Source organism: Astatotilapia calliptera, chromosome 3 (assembly GCF_900246225.1).
Source record: "Astatotilapia calliptera chromosome 3, fAstCal1.2, whole genome shotgun sequence".
Lineage (NCBI taxonomy): Eukaryota > Metazoa > Chordata > Actinopteri > Cichliformes > Cichlidae > Astatotilapia > Astatotilapia calliptera.
This window is the reverse complement of record NC_039304.1, coordinates 48,204,570-48,226,869: the sequence shown is the minus strand read 5'-3', so window position 1 is coordinate 48,226,869 and position 22,300 is coordinate 48,204,570. Positions and strand designations below refer to the sequence as shown.

Genomic DNA, 22,300 nt, shown 5'->3' with positions numbered 1-22,300 from the left:
TTACTAAAATACCATCTTATACAAAATACATTGAATACATCTTCTAGTACAGAATAGCAGGTCTACACTTAGAGCATTTACATTGAGGTACACATTATAACTTTGAAGTTATTTCTGGAGGAAAAGCTGAAACTTTCTGCATTTCAGGGGACTGGATAATTGTTTTCTAATCAATATTTTTCAAATAAATAAGTGTTTAATGTCTGACTTTATATATTTCATTTAAAGATATTAAAACTATGACCTAGTATCAGAAAATGGCAATGAAAAGTTGTACTAAACATAGTTTTAGTTTATCGTACAGTATTCTACATCTGACAATATTCACACAATTTAAATTCACAATGGAACAATGAACTGAAGGTGTTTGTGTGTCCATCAAAGAGACCTCAAGGACATTTGAATTGAATGTGAAAGTATGAAACAGACCATGTTTTATTGTTTTATTACTAACTTGTTTGTTGTATTATTTTTTCCCCATTATCAGAGCATAAATCATCAGATGGCTGGATTTTCCCTTTATTGTCTCAGAAACTGTTTTCTGGTTTTCCCTCTTATTGTACATTTTTGTAAGTACCTTCACATAGAAGGTCACAGTAATTATTTGTGTGTATGTGTTTATAAAATTAATGGCTCAAATTGCCATGTTTAATGTTTAGTTTTTTGTTTTAATTTGTCAATATTTTTGTGTTATCTCTCAGTGTTCTTATTGATTCTTAAAAGCTGTAACCTAGTAGTTATACCTTTGACTAATGTGACTAGATTATAAATTCTAACTGAATCTGTAATTTGATCGTTACATTATAATTCACAATACAAAAATGTAGGGGTTGAATATTTTAGGGGAAGTAAGACATGTGTAATGAAATATTATTTAACAAAGAAAAAGAACATCTCTCGATTGAGGTTCAGCGGGATTTCTTAGAAGTTCTCATTCATAAAGAAATTAATAAAATGATCTTTTCTTCTCAGGTCAGTCTCGGTTGATTGGTCCAAATCAGCCAATTACTGCAACAGCTGGAGAAGACATCACTTTGCCATGTCACCTGGTACCAGGAGAAAATGTTGCTGCGATGACTTTGGAGTGGACAAGACCCGACCTGGACCCCAGATTTGTGTTTCTGTGGCGTGCAGGTCAGGACCTCATAAATATGAAAAACCCCTCCTACAAAGGTCGATCATCATTGTTCACTGATGAGCTGAAACATGGAAACATTTCACTGAAACTGTGCAAAGTAAAACCTGCAGATGAAGGCAGATACAGATGTCACATCCCAGACAAGAATGAAGAAGCTTTTATTGATCTTGTGGTCGGTAAGTGGATGAATTATATATGTTATGTGTGCACAGAGCAGTTTGGACTAGTATTTGCAATAATGCCGTGATTCAGCCAGTGAGTTACACCAGCTTGGAAACTGCAGTCTGTATCAGATTCAAATATTACCATTGCATTTTTAGTGATTTGCATTATGGATCAGCATTTTAAATTGTACATTTCATCCAGCGTCAGGTGCTGTCTCCTCACCTGTCATCAGCTTAGCAAACCTTGATAAAGCCATCAGTGGAGTGGTGTTACAGTGTGAGTCTGCAGGCTGGTATCCAGAGCCTGAGCTGCTGTGGTTGGACGGTGAGGGAAACCTCCTCTCTGCTGGACCTACAGAGACCCTCAGAGGTCCTGATGACCTCTATACTGTCAGCAGCAGAGTGACTGTGGAGAAGAGACACAGCAACAACATCACCTGCAGAGTCCAACAGAGGAACACCAACCAGAGCAGAGAGACACACAAACATGTTCCAGGTAAATCTAGTTTATAAAATGTATGATATGCTCGATTTTGGTTTGAATGAACAAGAATCTTTTAAAATAACATGTAATTCTGTTTTTATTGTTTCAGATGAATACTTCCAGCTCAACTCCAGCTCTGCTGCTCCCATTATCATTGGTGTTGTTGTTAGTTTGGCTCTAAGCATCATCTTGATTTTAATTGGAGTTTTTTTCATCTGGAGACGAAACAAAACAAGTAAGACACAAATTAATTTACCATGTTGTCAAAATTATTATCTAAAGTTTTGCCTACAGGGGTTAAAGCAACACACATGCAAAGTTATAAAGCTCTTTGTGTTGCATTAAAAAGAAAACATACAGCATATTTACTTAATTCATATTAAAATGAGATGATAAATGATGTGTTACCATTCTAAAGCCCAGGACGACATCATGTTGACTTTCTTGTCTAAACGTTTAACAGATGTCAGGAAACCTCACTGCTTACAAAAAAAACAAGAAACAACAAAAACTGAACCAGACCAAGAGCAGGAGACGCTCATGACACAGGACATCGAGCCAGTGAGTGATATGACAGAAACAGACAAGACAACACAACCTGTAGGAAAAACAGTATGAGAGATTTCATGACTGTGGGGAAAAAATGTTTATAAATAAAATATACAACTTTTTAAAGAAAAGAAAGAGACAACTTTACTGACAATAAAATGAAAATAAAAGAGTTAAAAATCGTCAGAGGAATAATGTGACGGGAAATATATAGTTGCCATCTTCATTTTTTTTCTGTCATGTTTTCATTTTACAGAACATTATGTAACAACCTAAATTATTCTGTTCATATCTTCTCTCAGTCTGGAGGCTCATCAGCTCTCAAAAAACATCAGCAACAGATGGAGAAAAACATGAAAGAGGAGGAATCCAGTAAAACAGAGGTTAGCAGAAGTCTATTAAACACATTTATGCTTCTTGTTTGTGTGAAATATTTTTATACTTTTTATAATCCTGAGGGAGCAGTTTACAGGTTATTGATGAGGTTAAGATTATGAAATAGAAAGAACAAAAAAGTTTAGATTATTTGGAACATTTGCATTTTAATTTGTAATCTGATTACTGGACTGAAACTTTGATAAAGTTACAAAAACACAGACACCAGATTATCAATTATTTTGTTTTTATATTTATATAAACTGTGCATGAACACATGCATGCTTCTTTTACCATAAAGATATTTATAGAAACACAAATCTTCAGCTTGCTCTCATATTCAGTGACATTATTGGAGTTCAGGGTCAGTCAGAGGTCAGATTTCCTGTTTGAGCTCTTTAAGGAAGAGAGATTTGAAAGCAAACAGAAAATGTGTGAACAGTTTTGGAGACGTGTTCAGACTGTTATGTTTGACAGTCCAGATAGTTTTGTTCAGGCTGAACCTTTGTGTTGATCTGTTTGTCTGTTAGTTGGAGAAAAACCAACATGCAGCTGAGGAGAAGCTGAAGGAGGAACATCATCACCTGCAGAAGAAACATGCAGAGATCAGCAACATGAAGAAAGAAGTAAACACACACAGACTGTTGTTTTGAACACTTCAGCACAAACACACATTCGCCTTGAGGCGACTTTTGTTGTGATTTGGCGCTATATAAATAAAATTGAATTGAATTGAATTGAATTTACTGGGACCTCGCTCTGTCCTCAACCACAAACAAACAAACAAACATGCAGCACATTTACATTTATTATTTATTCTATTGGCTTTTTAATGGCAGGAAAGGAAACAAGGACCCAAACTGAGTGTGTAAAAACAGATTTGTATTACAAATTCAAACAAAGACTCACATCCACACAATAAGAGAGGTCAGACTAGTTTCCTCTGACTTCAGTCTCTGCTGTCTGTGATCAGGAGGAAAACCAGGAAGCTGACAAGATGTTGAAGGATGATAAAAAACAGGATTTCCAGCAGGAGGAGAAAAAACCAGATGTCACAGGAGTGGTGAACCCCAAGAACACCCCAGAGCATGAGACCCCCAGAAGCACAAACACATTTGTGGCCACGAATCAGACAAGAGCAAAAGAGAGCGCTGGATGGAGACACCCAGCAGGCACAGAGCAGAAGCCCCAGGAGTCTGCGGTTACGAGCTCACAGACTCAGCCAGCAGCTGACTGCACCACAGCAGACCAACCTCTGAGCCCAGAGACCCAGGATCCAAGGGCCCCCCACACCCCAACAGGGGCCCATCAGAGCCAGGGGGGCCAAACCCGACCAAGCAGCTGCCAGGTACTTTTGAGATCGACTCAAATTTTGATAAAGTTTACAAAAACATTGAAACCAGATTTTAAATGATATAATTTTTATATTCTATCTACACTGTACATGGACACATGCATATTTCTTTTACCATAAAGATATTCACAGCAATAGAAGTGTTCAGCATGCTCTCATATTCACTGCATTAGGAAGGTGGATCTACATCTTAAACTGGCTGTGAATGTAGAGACCTTAAAGCAGAAACTTTTTCAACAAAGTAATTCAAAAAGTTCTCACAAAGTGCAGACGAGGCCTCCACAGGAACAGAGTCACAGGGTTTGTCACAGAATGCAAAATAAAAAGAAGTTAAAGCCAAACACCTGAAAATGCCAGTAACCTTTAGAACTCTGATTTCCACGTCTTACAGTTCAAAGTTAAAAAAAAAAAATGCAGACAAAAACAAAGTTTGATTTTTTTTTTATCTTAACTATTTAACTCTTAATAAATAAGATATCATAAATTTATATTTTTATTATAGCACAAAGTTATGAAAGGTAACAGAAATACTTTGGTGATTTTGAACAAACGGTTTTGGTCAGACTAGTTACTCTGACATCAGTTTGTACTGTCTGTGATCAGGAGGAAAAACATGAAGCTGACAAAGAGTTGAAGGAGGAGAAAAAACAGGATTTCCAGCAGCAGGAGAAAATAACACCCACCAAAGAATTTTGGAAACAGGTAAATACAGACAGACAAACACACGTTTTCAACACTTCACTGACTTATAGTCATTCTTGGGTCTAGAATTAAAAACTGCAGATTATGAACATTTCATTAAGAAGGAATTTGAAACTTCAGTTATTTCTATGATTCATATTATAACATTGAGTCTCAGCATTGTGTCATGTCTATAACTTAATTTGTTCATTTTTGTTGTTTAACCATTTTTTTTTCCATTTTTAAAATATTTTAACTCCATTTAGCAGTTTATTTCTCGTATTTGGAACATTTGCATTTCAATTTGTAATCTGAAAACTGGACTGAAACTTTGATAAAGTTACAAAAAACACAGACACCAGATTATCAATTATTTGTTTCTATATTCGATATAAACTGTACATGAACACATGCGTGTTTCTTTTACCATAAAGATATTTATAGAAACACAAATCTTCAGCTTGCTCTCATATTCAGTGACATTATTGGAGTTCAGGGTCAGTCAGAGGTCAGATTTCCTGTTTGAGCTCTTTAACCCTTTACAGCCGATCGGAGCGGGCACGCTCTGTTTTGCGTAACTATTTTTAAATCCCGGTAGCACTGCAACCACGTAAGCTAGCGCAAAATTTTTTTTTTGCATATGAAACCGGAGGAATTGTACTTACATCTTATGCCATCAGCTTGTCCTAGGTCACGGTTTCCTTCCACATAAAGCTTTGCAAAAACTGCATAAAAAGTGCTTGCAGGAACAAAAACATAATATTCCAGAAACATGCTTTGCCGATCTGATCAGCTGTTCATAACACTTCCTACGTTGGAATAGACGTCAGCGCGAACTTTTGCATTTCCGCCATTACCTGCCCGAAACCGGAAGTGACGTCATTTTCACGGAAATGTAGTCTTTTTTACCATCTGGGCCTCAGGCATATACTGGTCTTTTTAAAGTTATCTTTGACTTTATGCCTTTCTGTGTCGTTTCTGGGATGCTTAGGACTCAAATTGCACTGCTGGAAATAGTTTATTTTGATGCATATGCTGCTTTTTTGCAAATTTGCAGTATAATATTTATTTTTGTTTTTCCTGCAGTGTATAAAAATTGGTGTATTTCAAAAATAAAACTATGAAGACACTCAAAATAAATTTCCTGTGGTAGGAAACTATTTTTTGCAACTTTTTTGTATTTACAGTTTTGAGGGATAAGCCTCTTAAATTTCTCTAACTAGAAATATATGTTAAAAAAGCAAAAAACGATTTTCAATTTTTTTGTAGTTTATTGCACTTTTTTGCAATTTATGTAATTACTATGCACTTAATGAATACATATTATTAAAATCTGGGCTATAATGGTTGTATTGATGTATAGCAACTTGAAATGCTCCCAAAAATGGCTCCACAGCAGGTAAAAATATAATATAAGCTCTGGTGGACTTGGTTCTATGGTAGGTCTTAAAAGGTTAAGGAAGAGAGATTTGAAAGCAAACAGAAAATGTGTGAACAGTTTTGGAGACGTGTTCAGACTGTTATGTTTGACAGTCCAGATAGTTTTGTTCAGGCTGAACCTTTGTGTTGATCTGTTTGTCTGTTAGTTGGAGAAAAACCAACATGCAGCTGAGGAGAAGCTGAAGGAGGAACATCATCACCTGCAGAAGAAACATGCAGAGATCAGCAACATGAAGAAAGAAGTAAACACACACACACTGTTGTTTTGAACACTTCAGCACAAACACACATTCATTTACTGGGACCTCGCTCTGTCCTCAACCACAAACAAACAAACATGCAGCACATTTACATTTCTTATTTATTCGATTGGCTTTTTAATGGCAGGAAAGGAAACAAGGACCCAAACTGAGTGTGTAAAAACAGATTTGTATTACAAACACAGACAAAGACTCACATCCACACAATAAGAGACAGCGGAGACGGACATTCAAGGTTTGCTGCACAAACCTCTGAAATCATTCAGCAATCACAGAACAGAAGTTACAGCCAAACAACCTGAACATCACAGAGACTTTCAGGACTCTTATTTCCTCGTCTCACAGTTCACACAGAAAAAATATAAAGACACAAGTTTTTAATTCTTTGTAAATCTCCCCTTTTTAATAAACACAACATCATGAAATATATTTATTTGTATTAAAGCACGAAGTTATGAAAGGAAACAAAGTGCGATCATTTTTAAAAAACTGTTTTGGTCAGACTAGTCTCCTCTGACGTCAGTTTCTACTGTCTGTGATCAGGAGAAAAAAAAGGAAGCTGACACAAAGTTGAAAAAGGATGAAAAACAGAATTTCCATCAGGAGATAAAACAACTAAACGTCAAAGAACATGTGAAAGAGGTAAATACAGACAGACAAACACTTGTTTTCAACACTTCACTGACTTACAGTCATTCATGGGACTAGAGATAAAATCGGGATCATGAACATCTCACTGAGAAAGAATCAAAATGTTTACTTACTTCTGTGATTCATATTAAGACCAACAATATATATTTGTGTGTCTTAGCATTAACTCACTTCACTGAATTCTTTGTTATAAACATAGTTTCTTAGCTATTTATTTAATGTTCATTAAATATTTTAGCAACTTTTAGCAAACACATTTTCTAACAAGCTCCAACTATTTTACATCATCATCTGTCACACACTAATCTGGATTATTTTGTCTCTCTCTCTCAGCAACAGTCAAACAAACCTAACACACCACAGAGAGGTGACATTATTTTAGACGAGGTCGACAGACATGGCAAATATATCTGTCTGAAAAACTCTTCCAGTGAGGTACTGCTGCTTGCATGCTGGTGAACAATGAGTACTACCTAAACACAAACAACATGTTTTGTGTTTTTTTCCAGAAATATTTGTGAAACAAGGTCGTTTTCACTTGTAGATACAACACAAAGATGGAAATGACACACTTTTATTTATAAACACAACATTTATGAAGTCAACTTCATCATTGCCCCCCCTTTTTTCATTCTCTTTTACAGGATATATTGATGGCAGGTTGGAAGTTAAAACTACAGAGCGGCGACCTAACCACCACATACACATTTAAAGAAAACTTTCCACTGAAAGCTAAAGAGGAACTCACTGTGAGTCTCTGTGTTACTAGATTCTTCTTTTAGTCTCTCTTATTATTACTTTTCACTTGGACATCTGTGACCTTTTTATCGGCTACATTTACAGGTACGGGGAGACGGTGGCAAGAACCCATATCCTGACAATGCTGAAGTGATGTGGGCAGGCAAGATGATATGGGATTCTCTAAACAATCTAAAGATCGACCTCATCAGCAGCACTGGAGAGCGCCACAGGCTAAAGTGATACTAAAAAAACGATTATATCATGTAAACTCATCAGGACTCTTTTGATGAATAAAAGAAAAAAAAGAGCAATATTACATTTTATATATTTCATATAATTTTAAGTCAGTGTAACAGTGTTTTTTATTAAATTAACAATATGTAAATAAACAAGGTGATCTTCAATATCAGAATCAATAGATCTTCATTATTCTTTGAGGTGCAACACAAAAACAGTTTTACTGCAAGGGTGTGGATGAAGACGAAGCTTCACTGTGTCTTTGTAAGCTGAAGATACACGAGTCAAAGCATCACAAAGATAAACTCACAAGATCTTGAGAGAAAAAAAGCATGAATATGTCATTGAGCAGTAATTATGTTGTTTTGTGTTTTACAACCTTTAGCACAGACACATGTTTTGGTATTGTATATCAGGAGGTGTTTTTGTAAGTCAGTGCTAAAAGTGAACCATGTTATTGATGTTTTAACTAACTAACATAGTTTAATATAGTTTAATTAACTAACATAGTTAATGTCATCAAGACAAAAGCACTGAATCAAAAGAAGAACAAACAGGTTGTTGTACTGCTATTTCATGAATGGCCGAGCACTTCAAGTCCTGATATGTGTTATATTCTTATTCTTTTCTTGAACAAAAATATGTTCCACCAATAAGAAGACAGTCTCAAGCCTGTTCTCTTTGGATCAGATGAATCCGGATTCTCTCTGAGTGATGATTTTTCAATAAACTCATGAAAAAAAACAACTTTTGAATAACTTCACTAAACAAATTCCCTCTGTGACTGTTGATCAGTTTCTTTTATGTGTAAATGTGTTATTTGTTAAGTTGCTCTGTTTTCTAAAAAGTCCCAGCATAAGATGCAGCAACAAAGCTTCTTCTATAGCAGTGTAAATGTGCAACCCGTTCTCACTCCCAAAGCGTCACATTTTACGCTAGGTGACAAATCGTCACCATATTACGTTTTCGGCTACCCACCACGTTCCTAAATGACGACCTCGGAAAAAGAGGAAATATGAGAACCGTCTGGACTGAACCTACACATGTTCGCTCTTTTTCTTCAAATCGCTTAGAAACATGCTATTTAACATCATTAACGTCCTGGTTAAGGTCAGGAATAAGGTTATGGTCAGGGCTAGGGATAAGGTTAGGTTTAGGGCTGGAATACAGGGCTGGAACGTCTATTACCGCGGGAGCGTCATTGCACTGGATTCCAGCCATAACCCGCCGCGTACCATAAGAACGCCGAAGGTCTCCTTTCGCGTTCCTCAGGAACGCCGCGGGACGTGACAAAACGTCGACATGTTACGCCTCGGGAGTGAGAACGCTCTGAAATGTGACACACCGTAATGTGTGGTCACATTATATGATGTTCTTTTGTATATTGCACAAGTCTTCAGGTGTAGTTTTGTTAAACAAAGGCCTTAATTTTGTGTTTTTTGTTGGAGCTTCAACATGTGGTGTGTTACACTACAAGGGGTCACCTCCACCCTAGTGAGATGATTTAGTGTGACACTACTGCTGGTCTTCAGATGTGGCAGAAGCGAGAGAGGAAAACATACTATGATGCTGTTTTGTCAGTACCAGGTATAATTTCTGGCTGTCCACTGAGGGGTGTGTTACATAAACAGTCCTCAGGATGATGCAAATTTGTGTAAAGCAGTTTGTGAAGTCAGCACTTTTTGCCAGCTATGAGAGAATATATCTGCTCGAATACTTTGCCAATATTAATATTGGGAAATATCACTCAGCCTGTCTGATGACTCACCAACATCAGAGATGCTTCAATTCATCTTCACTACTGTCCTTCATCAGATGCTCAAACACTGTCATCATGCTGTGAATATACACTACAGCGAAAAATTTAATTTATTTATTTTTTATATGTAGGTCAGTCTCAGTTATTTGGTCCTTGTCAGCCATTTGTGGCAAGAGTTGGTGATGGCATCACATTACCATGTCCTTCTTTGGGAAGTACACTAGAAGTAAGCTGGTGAAAAAAACTAATAACTGAAAAAAGGTTTCTAACAAGTGGCGTGCTGCCATGTTCTCATTGAAGTCTTGCATCACTGATGCATCATGTCTCCCCAAAATACTGTTGCTCTCTGCTTCATGTCACATGCTTAAAGAAATCCCTCAATATTCCTTATCTTCCCAAATAAGGGGAGCCATTGAGATTAGGGGTGGGTTTTGATTATCGATTTATCGATTAAAATCGATTCTACCTTGGATTCATTAAAATCCTGAATCGATTTTTAAATATAAATTTATTTTGCCCAAGATGCCAAATCTCAGGTTAAACCTCACAAAATTTCAAAAACCACAAAATAGCTAAGACAGTAAATGAGAGCAGGAACACGGATTCTGCACAAAGACGTAAACACAAAGCGCGGACCCGCCGACGAATCAGAATCAGTAAGATGTCGCCTTTCTCACCTGACGGCACGGACATGGTCGGGGCTGAAAGCCGACAGCTCGCTGATTCTGATGTTTCGGCGGGATGTTCACGCCATTTTTGCGCTGATTCTGAAGCTGTAGGTTTTATCTCTCTCTAAACAATATTGACTGAACCAGCAGCAAAAGAAGATCCAAACTAGGCTTCACATAAACATCGTCATGAATTCCCTCTAACTTTTGCTGTTTTGCTTCCACCACGATAAAAATCACACTTCACGCAGAGCTATCTCTCTCTCAGTATACTTCAAGAACAGTTTCCCCATCTAAAAATCTGTTTTCTGCATTATTTGTTTGCTTGTTATGCACAAGTCTACCGTTGTTTACAGCGCTGTGGGCCGCTGTTTTTTTTTCCTTTTACTTACTTCCGAAAAGAAAGTTTCATTTCTGCTGTTAAACACTGAACAAATTTAAGCTTTTTAAAATTATGCTAAATTGCAAAACGCTTAGCCGTGTCTCCAATAAAACCTCTGTAACTTTGCTCTGCTTCACTTCAGCAGCATCAGGTAATGTTTATATGTTGATTAATGTTTTTCTTTAGTTTTTGATCCACTGCAGAATATTTGTATAAAATCCCAGGCCAGGAAAATCACCTTCACGTTTTTCTGTGTTTTATCATCAGTTACTTTGACACAAAGGCATCTGCTGTGATGCTCACACCTTTGGCAAAGTCTTGCAAGTGTCAGCTTTCCTTTTATAGATATAAATATGTAAATGTACTGATGCATGATCTGAATTATAATATTTCTGACTGTCTGAGGCAAAATTTCCCCGATTCAAATCGAATCGAATCAGATCGAAACAGATCGAATTGAATCGAATCTGAATCAAATCGATTCTAGAAATCAGTGACGATACCCAGCCCTAATTGAGATCACCACAGTGAAAAGAACAAAAACAGTGCCAGGTAGTGAAACAGCTCTAGTCTGTCTGGAATGATATAAAAACCTGTTTCTGAGATGGAAACAAAGTTAAAAATATGAAGCAATGAAAATAGAAAACAAAATGATGATATTTAGAGTAGACCTCAAAAATCCTTACAATTTGACAGCCATTCTTTTGGATTTAAGACATTTTCTTATACTTGTCTGTAATTTTGTATTTCCTAGTTAAAGCACCTGATTTTAATATTTCTAGTTTCTGGTTTTTCGCTGTTTTCATGTCTGTTCCAGTCTGTGTTCTGTCTTCAGCATCTCCTGTTGTTTGTATGATCTTTATTTTGTCTCCCCAGTGTGTGTCTCATGTCTGTTTTCCCTCAGTCCCAGTGACAAGCCCACATATCTTAATTGAGTTTCAGTGTGTGTTACCTCCTGTTTTATTTAAGTCTCTCATCCTGTGTGCATTGTGTTCAGTTTTGCATCCTCTGTCTCTTTATTTGTAATTAGACTTATGATAAAAAAGTTCTTGTTATGCTTTTTCCTGTATACGAACGGCACATTTAGTGGAGGAAGAAACTAGAAAAATTGAATATTCTAAGAAAACAGCTCTCATTATGAAAGCACTTGCTAGCAATAAAAGCTAAAACATGACGTGTCAATACAGTGAGGCAAATGCTAAATGTCCTTTTGTTGGCCAGATGGACAACAGAAGGAGTCATACACCCTGAAGGTGTCAGGTTTGTCTCGTGACCTCTTTCTTGTGGTAGACAGGAAAAATTTTTTGGAGTAGAACAAATAATTTGTGTAAGATCTTAATGTAAAGTCGGATCATTTTGTAAATAATAGTTGTTTAATTGTTCAAAAAATGCCGAGGGACTGTCTGTACTTTTAAATTTAAATAGTTGTGTAAATTTTTGCATAATTTAAAGTATGCATTTGCATTTCAAGTCATGAAAAGGTTTTCCTACTCTGATGTGTGTGTGTTTTCATGTCCATTGTGTTAATACTGATGGAGTGTGTGTGATGAGGACCCAAATGCGGCCATGGAGGCGAACAGAAGTTTAAACAGAAAGCGAGCCTTTATTAAGGCGATGGAGCAGATACAAGGGAAGATGAAAATCCAAAACATAAACAAAAACTTACACTGGAAATAATACTAGTGAAAGTGGTGCACAGAACATGGGAACATGAAGGACACCGGGCACAGGAACAGGTGCATGACAGGAACATAACAGACACTCTGATGGTGGACAAAGTGAAACTGACACCATGTACACATGAGGGTGATGAGGGGAAGTGGAGACACGTGGGAACACAGCTGGACTTAATGCACTTAATGACAAGGAGGAGTGAAACAGAACCTGATGCATACGGGACAAGACTCTCACAATAAGAAAGGAAACAGACTAAGGCTATGTTCACACTGCAGGTCTTAATGCTGAATTCTGATTTTTTGATTAAATCTGATTTTTTTGTCTGCTTGTTCACACAACAAATAAAATGCGACAGCAAACGCGCTCTAGTGTGAACCCTCAAAGTGTCCGAGTTGCGCAAAAGAAGACGTCACACACAACGCACTCTGTTTAGACCCAGACCAAACAGTATTGTTTGACTGTTGGCCCTTATTATAAAGACTTGTTTCAGATTTTACGTTTCCCAATTTTGCTTTAAGTTATAAAGTTATTTTGTTATTTACATATGGCCTAATAATGATCCTTATTGCTGTTTTAGAGGAGAGCTGCTTCAAAGGATAGTTGCAGATTTCTGTCAGAATCTGCAGATTATACAGTACAAATAAAAAGTTCACGTTTCTCCAACGTTGTCTTCCCAACAGTTTCACTAACATCTACACTGGATGGCCAGGAAGCGTTCGCGATGTCTTCTCCGGAGCTGATAATTGGCGTCTGTCTTGTGTCAGTGACGTAAAAGACGGATTTAATGCGACATGACAGTTCAAACAGCAGTCGCTTCCTAAAACATCAGATATGTATCGGTTTCAGTACCACATATGAAAGTGACCCAGATCGGATTTGTAATAATAATGTATTGCATTCATATAGCACTTTTCAGGACCCCTCAAAGTGCTTCACAATTCCACTATTCTTTCACTCTGACATTGGTGAAGGGAGCTACAGTTGTAGCCACAGCTGCTCTGGGGCAGACTGACAGAAGCGAGGCTGCCATATTGCGCCATCGGCCCCTCTGGCCATCACCAGCAGGCGGTAGGTGAAGTGTCTTGCCTAAGGACACAACGACCGAGACTGTCCGAGCAGGGGCTCGAACCGGCAACCTTCCAATTATAAGACGAACACCCAACTCATGAGCCATGATCGCCCTGTCTTGTGACAGTGACGATCGTGCCGTTTACACTGTCATACCATGATCGGATATGGGTCACATAGGGTCAAAGAAGTCGGATTTGATGCGCTTTCGCCTGCAGTGTGAACGTAGCCAAAGACTATATGTCAAAATGAAAAACAAAAAACAAAAAAACAAAACAAATCCGATATGTGAGGTTGTGCTGAAAACAATGACACCAAACAAGGCAAGGTAAGCAGGTTTTTCAAAGGTTAAATATACCTTTGACCCCAGAGGATTAAATCAATACACCCATAACAAATTATGTAAAATACTTAACAGATATTAAAAAATAATTATAACAAGAAATGCTTCGATTATTTCTTTTTTATCGTTGACGTTTCTGATGACTACTGAAGTTTTACTACTTTCAACTGAATTTGAAATTTACGAAATTCATATAAGTCTCTTCATTTCAGCTCCTCTGCATAAAGAGCCTAAATGTACCAGTCTATAGTTTTGTTGATAATAGATCTAGATCAGAGAATATTTCCTATTATGGACAAATTTCTTGATTGCATCCAAGATAAAATAAACTTGATGTTCTGCACGTAAGTGACTGCCATTTGTACTGGCCCTGGTTGCATCATGCTTGCAGTGATCTAGGAAGCCTCATTTATTTGGCAAGAAGGTCATTCAGTTTCACTATTTTTCCACATTCACATTTGTCCCATGGCTGGCTGCTCAGCCAGGTCATGTAATCGGTCTTCAAACAGACCATTAGACATTACTGCTATAACTCCAAGGCTGAGCAGGTGACCCATATAATGAAGGACACAGCAGGACTGGGTTGGAGTCTAGACTATTTCTTGTGTGCTTTTCCCCTCACCTTCTCCACCTCTGTACTGTCAGCACTGTCCTGTCCAATAACAGCAAAAGGCCTCATGTTATAAAAACTCTTGATCAAATTCCAATCTTCCTCTTTTCTAAATTTACACCTTGTCTTTGGTCTGCAATTAAAAAGAAATAATTCCCCAAAAATCGTCTTTTCGTCATTTACATGCTACTTTTTCAAATAACATTACATGAATGCTATCTCTTTTGACTGAAACATTTAAGTCTTGATGTACAAACAGATTCAATGGACAGAAAACATTTAAATTGAAAATTCGGCACTGCAGCTGTACCAACCAGCACTACAGTAAAGGCAAAAAAATGAACGGTATCTGCACAACAGCAGTGGACAGAGTTGACATCTTTTTAAGTCCTCAAAACTGTTTCTCTCTTTTACTTTACAGTTTCTCCTACAATTCAGTCTCTCAAGTTTATTCACCTGCCTAACATATTACAGAAAAAGTCATGTTATGCCCCCTGCAGCACCATAGCAGACCTAACAACAACTCCATGAGTGCTTACTCTTAAGGTGGAAAGACAGTGAAGAAACACTGTTGTTGTTCATTTGAAGCTTTATTGCAGTTCTATTTGTTTTATAACAGTGACCAGTTTCCTGGCAACAAGCTCAAAGTTCATAAGGAAGATTCTACACACACACACACACACACACACACACACATAAAATTAATGGCTCAAATTTTCTAATTTACTGATATGGGAAATAATTATCTTTTATTACTTTTTTCTGTTTTCTGTGCCTAGACAAAAGGTTTAATGTTTCCTCTCAATGTTTTTTTTTATTCTTTAAAGGTGCAATTCTAGAAGCTATAATGTGTCTAGATTATAACTGAATCTGGAATTATAATAAGTGGCAAAAGTCCTGACTTTCTTCACTAAAGTAGAAATATGTAGGTCACCTGCAGAGAATGATAATGTAAAAGAAATAATTATTTTCTATTACCTACATTGTAGAGGGCAGCTTTGCCTCCGAGACTCAGCAGAAAAATGAGTACAGTCAGGGGTTAAAGTGGGATCCAGCAGATGGGGGAACCCTAAAGTTTGTGTACTGTCTCAGCACAGGGAAAAAAATAGAAACTAACATTAATTTCTGATGTGGGCTGGACTGCTGCTCTTTGTGGATTTACACAACTGAATTCAACAAGATCTCAGCGGATGTTTCAGAGCTGATTTCCATCTTTTACACTGACAGTACACTGTTTGTGCTGTCAGTCATGAAAAAAGAAAAAGCAAATCCTTCCATTGACATTTAGCAGGATTTCTTAGAAGTTCTCATTCTTAAATAAATTGATAAACTGATCTTTTTATCTCAGGTCAGTCTCGGTTAATTGGTCCAAATCAGCCAATTATTGCAACAGCTGGAGAAGACATCACTTTGCCATGTCACCTGATACCTGGAGAAAATGTTGCTGCGATGACTTTGGAGTGGGCAAGACCTGACCTGGACCCCAGATTTGTGCTTGTGTGCCGTGCAGGTCAGGAACTCATAAATAGAAAAAACCCGTCCTACAAAGGTCGATCATCATTGTTCACTGATGAGCTGAAACATGGAAACATTTCATTGAAACTATCCAAAGTAAAACCTGCAGACCAGGGCAGATACAGATGTTACATCCCAGAGAAGGATGAAGAAGTTTTTATTGATCTTGTGGTCGGTAAGTGGATGAATTATATATGTTATGTGTGCACAGAGCAGTTTGGACTAGTGTTTGCAGTAAAATAGGTCAAATCAACACACCTTTCACCTACTGATTAAGCCAATGCATTACACAAGCTTGGAAATGAAATATTGTCTCAGTTGGTTTGGATGCGTCAAACACAAAAAAACAAGAATCTGACAACTGACTGAGGTGCAAACAATAGGAACAATCTTCAAACAGTTAGGCAGTATAAAAGTCTTTATCAGTTTTGCAATATTCAAATATTGTCTTTAGACTGGTGCAGTTTTTATTGATTTGTATTACTGATCAGTATTTTAAATTGTACATTTCATCCAGCATCGAGTGCTGTTTCCTCACCTGTCATCAGCTTAGAAGGGATTGACAGAGACAAGACAGGAGTGATGTTAGAGTGTAAATCTGAAGGTTGGCACCCAAAGCCTGAGCTACTGTGGTTGGACGGTGAGGGAAACCTCCTCTCTGCTGGACCTGCAGAGACCCTCAGAGGTCCTGATGACCTCTATACTGTCAGCAGCAGAGTGACTGTGGAGAAGAGACACAGCAACAACATCACCTGCAGAGTCCAACAGAGGAACACCAACCAGAGCAGAGAGTCACACAAACATGTTCCAGGTAAATCTAGTTTATAAAATGTATGATATGCTCGATTTTGGTTTGAATGAACCAGAATCTTTTAAAATAACATGTAATTCTGTTTTTATTGTTTCAGATGAACACTTCCAGCTCAACTCCAGTTCTGCTGCTGCCATCATCATTGGTGTGGTTGTTAGTTTGGCTCTAAGCATCATCTTGATTTTAATTGGAGTTTTTTTCATCTGGAGACGAAACAAAACAAGTAAGACACAAATTAATTTACCATGTTGTCAAAATTATTATCTAAAGTTTTGCCTACAGGGGTTAAAGCAACACACATGCAAAGTTATAAACCTCTTTGTGTTGCATTAAAAAGAAAACATACAGCATATTTAATTAATTCATATTAAAATGAGATGATAAATGATGTGTTACCATTCGAAAGCCCAGGACGACATCATGTTGACTTTCTTGTCTAAACGTTTAACAGATGTCTGGAAACCTCACTGCTTACAAAAAAAACAAGAAACAACAAAAACTGAACCAGACCAAGAGCAGGAGACACTCATGACCAGAGATGGGCAGTAACGCGTTACTTGTAACGCGTTACTGTAATCTGATTACTTTTTTCAAGTAACGAGTAAAGTAAGGGATTACTATTGCAAAATCGGTAATTAGATTACCGTTACTTTCCCGTAGGAACGCTGCGTTACTGCGTTACTAAAACCGTGATTTTTTTTGCGAGAATGTCTCATGACAGTGACGTAAGCAAGTGCGACGTTGGTGACAGCAGCTGTGTGCAGATCAACAATGGATAATATATAGAGTGCGGGAGAGAGTATGAGCGTGCAGCGTTTAAAGTGTGGAAGTACTGACCTTACTTTGAGTTTGATTCCATAAAAAGTGACAAAAACATTAGCGTCCATCGTGCGTGGGAAGAAAACTTCTTTTTACAGCGAAAAAAACCCCTAAACTTCCAACAAGCACCGAGTAGCTACGACGTGATGGGAAACTCACAGAGACACTCGCGCGGATTCTTCAACTGACCGCAGCACACCTGCACCAGGGTAAACCTCCGCCTACCCTGCTCCTGCTTTACAGGTGAAAATAGAGCAAAAGGACCGCTGAGTCTTTGACTTTATTTATTTTCTGCTGTGTTTTACTTGCATCTGTTTGAAATATTGAGTGAAAACATAAAAAATATTTTATTTTATGTGCTGGAATGTGTAGAAAATAGGTTTAAATGTTAAACTAATTTATTCAAGTCAGAGAATGTTGCATATAATTAAATGTTTTGCTTGATGCATAAAGTTAAAAGATTAATACTGATAAAACAAGTTAAAAAAAGAGACTTTTCCATTTGATTACATTTTGTATGATGGATTATGTAGAAAAAGTAGAATTGGGCTGAAAGATCTATCACTTTATCACCTCTTCAGGTTGTAAATCGTGTTTTTAAAAAGTAACTAAGTAACTAAGTAACTAAGTAATTAATTACTTTTGAAAATAAGTAATCAGTAAAGTAACGGGATTACTTTTTTGGGGGAGTAATCAGTAATTAGTTACTGATTACTTTTTTCAAGTAACTTGACCAACACTGCTCATGACACAGGACATCGAGCCAGTGAGTGATATGACAGAAACAGACAAGACAACACAACCTGTAGGAAAAACAGTATGAAAGATTTCATGACTGTGGGGAAAAAAATTGTATAAATAAAATATACAACTTTTTAAAGAAAAGAAAGAGACAACTTTACTGACAATAAAATGAAAATAAAAGAGTTAAAAATCGTCAGAGGAATAATGTGACGGGAAATATATAGTTGCCATCTTCTGCTGTATGAATAGATGGTATTTTTTATCCTAATATTCAAATATTTTTTGTCTGTCATGTTTTCATTTTACAGAACATTATGTAACAACCTAAATTATTCTGTTCATGTCTTCTCTCAGGCTGGAGGCTCATCAGCTCTCAAAAAACATCAGCAACTGATGGAGAAAAACATGAAAGAGGAGGAATCCAGTAAAACAGAGGTTAGCAGAAGTCTATTAAAAACATTTATGCTTCTTGTTTGTGTAAAAGATTTTTATACTTTTTATAATCCTGAGGGAGCAGTTTACAGGTTATTGATGAGGTTAAGATTATGAAATAGAAAGAACAAAAAAGTTTAGGTTATTTGGAACATTTGCATTTTAATTTGTAATCTGAAAACTGGACTGAAACTTTGATAAAGTTACAAAAACACAGACACCAGATTATCAATTATTTTGTTTTTATATTTATATAAACTGTACATGAACACATGCATGTTTCTTTTACCATAAAGATATTTATAGAAACACAAATCTTCAGCTTGCTCTCATATTCAGTGACGTTATTGGAGTTCAGGGTCAGTCAGAGGTCAGATTTCCTGTTTGAGCTCTTTAAGGAAGAGAGATTTGAAAGCAAACAGAAAATGTGTGAACAGTTTTGGAGACGTGTTCAGACTGTTATGTTTGACAGTCCAGATAGTTTTGTTCAGGCTGAACCTTTGTGTTGATCTGTTTGTCTGTTAGTTGGAGAAAAACCAACATGCAGCTGAGGAGAAGCTGAAGGAGGAACATCATCACCTGCAGAAGAAACATGCAGAGATCAGCAACATGAAGAAAGAAGTAAACACACACACACTGTTGTTTTGAACACTTCAGCACAAACACACATTCATTTAATTCATTTATTAAAGCACAAAGTTTTGAAAGGAAACAAAGTCCGATCATTTTGAACAAACTGTTTTGGTCAGACTAGTCTCCTCTGACGTCAGTTTCTACTGTCTGTGATCAGGAGAAAAAAAAGGAAGCTGACACAAAGTTGAAGAAGGATGAAAAACAGAATTTCCATCAGGAGATAAAACAACTAAACGTCAAAGAACATGTGAAAGAGGTAAATACAGACAGACAAACACTTGTTTTCAACACTTCACTGACTTACAGTCATTCATGGGACTAGAGATAAAATCGGGATCATGAACATCTCACTGAGAAAGAATGAAAATGTTTACTTACTTCTGTGATTCATATTAAGACAAACAATATATTTGTGTGTCTTAGCATTAATTCTTTCTTATAAACATAGTTTCTTAGCTATTTATTTAATGTTTATTAAATATTTTAGCAACTTTTAGCAAACACATTTTCTAACAAGCTCCAACTATTTTACATCATCATCTGTCACACACTAATCTGGATTTTTTTTGTCTCTCTCTCAGCAACAGTCAAACAAACCTAACGCACCACAGAGAGGTGACATTATTTTAGACGAGGTCGACAGGCATGGCAAATATATCTGTCTGAAAAACACTTCCAGTGAGGTACTGCTGCTTGCATGCTGGTGAACAATGAGTACTACCTAAACACAAACAACTTGTTTTGTGTTTGTATTCAGAAATATTTCTAAAACAAGGTCGTTTTCACTTGTAGATACAACACAAAGATGGAAACGACACATTTTTATTTATAAACACAACATTTATGAAGTCAACTTCATCATCCCCCCCCACCTCCCCTTTTTCATTCTCTTTTACAGGATATATTGATGGCAGGTTGGAAGTTAAAACTACAGAGCGACGACCGAATCAGCATATACACATTTAAAGAAAACTTTACACTGAAAGCTAAAGAGGAACTCACTGTGAGTCTCTGTGTTACTAGATTCTTCTTTTAGTCTCTCTTATTATTACTTTTCACTTGGACATCTGCGACCCTTTTATCCGCTACATTTACAGGTACGGGGAGACGGTGGCAAGAACCCATATCCTGACAATGCTGATGTGATGTGTGTGGGCATGATCGTATGGGATTCTCCAGACAAGCTAAAGATCGACCTCATCAGCAGCACTGGAGAGCGCCACAGGCTAAAGTGATACTAAAAAAACGATTACATCATGTAAACTCATCAGGACTCTTTTGATGAATAAAAGAAAAAAAAGAGCAATATTACATTTTATATATTTCATATAATTTGAAGTCAGTGTAACAGTGTTTTTTGTTCAATTAACAATATGTAAATAAACAAGGTGATCTTCAATATCAGAATCAATAGATCTTCATTATTCTTTGAGGTGCAACACAAAAACAGTTTTACTGCAAGGGTGTGGATGAAGACGAAGCTTCACTGTGTCTTTGTAAGCTGAAGATACACGAGTCAAAGCATCACAAAGATAAACTCACAAGATCTTGAGAGAAAAAAAGCATGAATATGTCATTGAGCAGTAATTATGTTATTTTGTGTTTTACAATCTTTAGCACAGATACATGTTTTGGTATTGTATATCAGGAGGTGTTTTTGTATGTCAGTGCTAAAAGTGAACCATGTTATTGATGTTTTAACTAACTAACACAGTTTAATTAACTAACATAGTTAATGTCATCAAGACAAAAGCACTGAATGCAAAGAAGAACAAACAGGTTGTTGTACTTTTACTTCATGAATGGCCAAGCACTTCAAGTCCTTATATGTGTTATATTCTTATTCTTTTCTTGAACAAAAATATGTTCCACCAATAAGAAGACAGTCTCATGCTTGTTCTCTTTGGATCAGATGAATCCAGATTCTCTCTGAGTGATGATTTTTCAATAAACTCATGAAAAAAAAACTTTTGAATAACTTCACTAAACAAATTCCCTCTGTGACTGTTGATCAGTTTCTTTTATGTGTAAATGTGTTATTTGTTATGTTGCTCTGTTTTCTAAAAAGTCCCAGCATAAGATGCAGCAACAAAGCTTCTTCTATAGCAGTGTAAATGTGACACACCGTAATGTGTGGTCACATTATGTGATGTTCTTTTGTATATTGCACAAGTCTTCAGGTGTGTTTTGTTAAACGAAGGCCTTAATTTTGTGTTTTTTCTTGGAGCTTCAACATGTGGTGGGATCCGTAGTTACACTAAAAGGGGGCACCTCCACCCTAGTGAGATGATTTAGTGTGACACTACCGCTGGTCTTCACATGTGGCAGAAGCGGGAGAGGAAAACATACTATGATGCTGTTTTGTCAGTACCAGGTATAATTTCTGGCTGTCCGCTTACTAGGGGTGTGTTACATAAACAGTCCTCAGTTTTCAATTCTTCCCCTTCTGATATGACGTGATATAATCCGAGTGGTGACAGCTATCATTTAGCAGAATAGTGCAGTGGATTCTTGCACCTCAACAGCGGGTATAACTGTTGTAAGTTTGGCTGTAAGCATCATCTTGAATTAAATTCGAGTTTGTTTTTTTCCATCTGGAAACAAAACAAAACAAGTAACATACAAATTCATTTATCATGATGTCTCAGGTATGATCTAAAGTTACATGAGAACAGACATGAAAGGCTGTGTAAATGTTTTTTTTTCTAAACTTCTTTCAGTTTTGTTTTATAAGAAAATTCTTACAGCATTTGAGATGAATTCAT

At 36.8% G+C, this 22,300-nt stretch overlaps 1 protein-coding gene and 1 long non-coding RNA gene across 2 annotated transcripts; both read left to right on the top strand.

Moving 5' to 3' along the window:
- Positions 1–1,073: 1,073 nt before the first annotated feature.
- On the top strand, positions 1,074–20,829 carry LOC113015271 (butyrophilin subfamily 1 member A1-like). The gene is made up of 10 exons (XM_026157223.1): positions 1,074–1,314; positions 1,511–1,798; positions 1,896–2,021; positions 2,250–2,347; positions 18,825–18,905; positions 19,428–19,523; positions 19,693–19,791; positions 20,117–20,218; positions 20,434–20,538; positions 20,633–20,829. Exons 1-10 carry the CDS (start codon positions 1,074–1,076, stop codon positions 20,768–20,770), a joined length of 1,374 nt encoding a protein of 457 aa, XP_026013008.1. The 3' UTR covers positions 20,771–20,829.
- Positions 3,843–6,428, top strand: LOC113019623 (uncharacterized). The gene is made up of 2 exons (XR_003272062.1): positions 3,843–4,058; positions 6,332–6,428. It is a non-coding gene; the product is annotated as an uncharacterized LOC113019623 (long non-coding RNA).
- Positions 20,830–22,300: the final 1,471 nt, after the last annotated feature.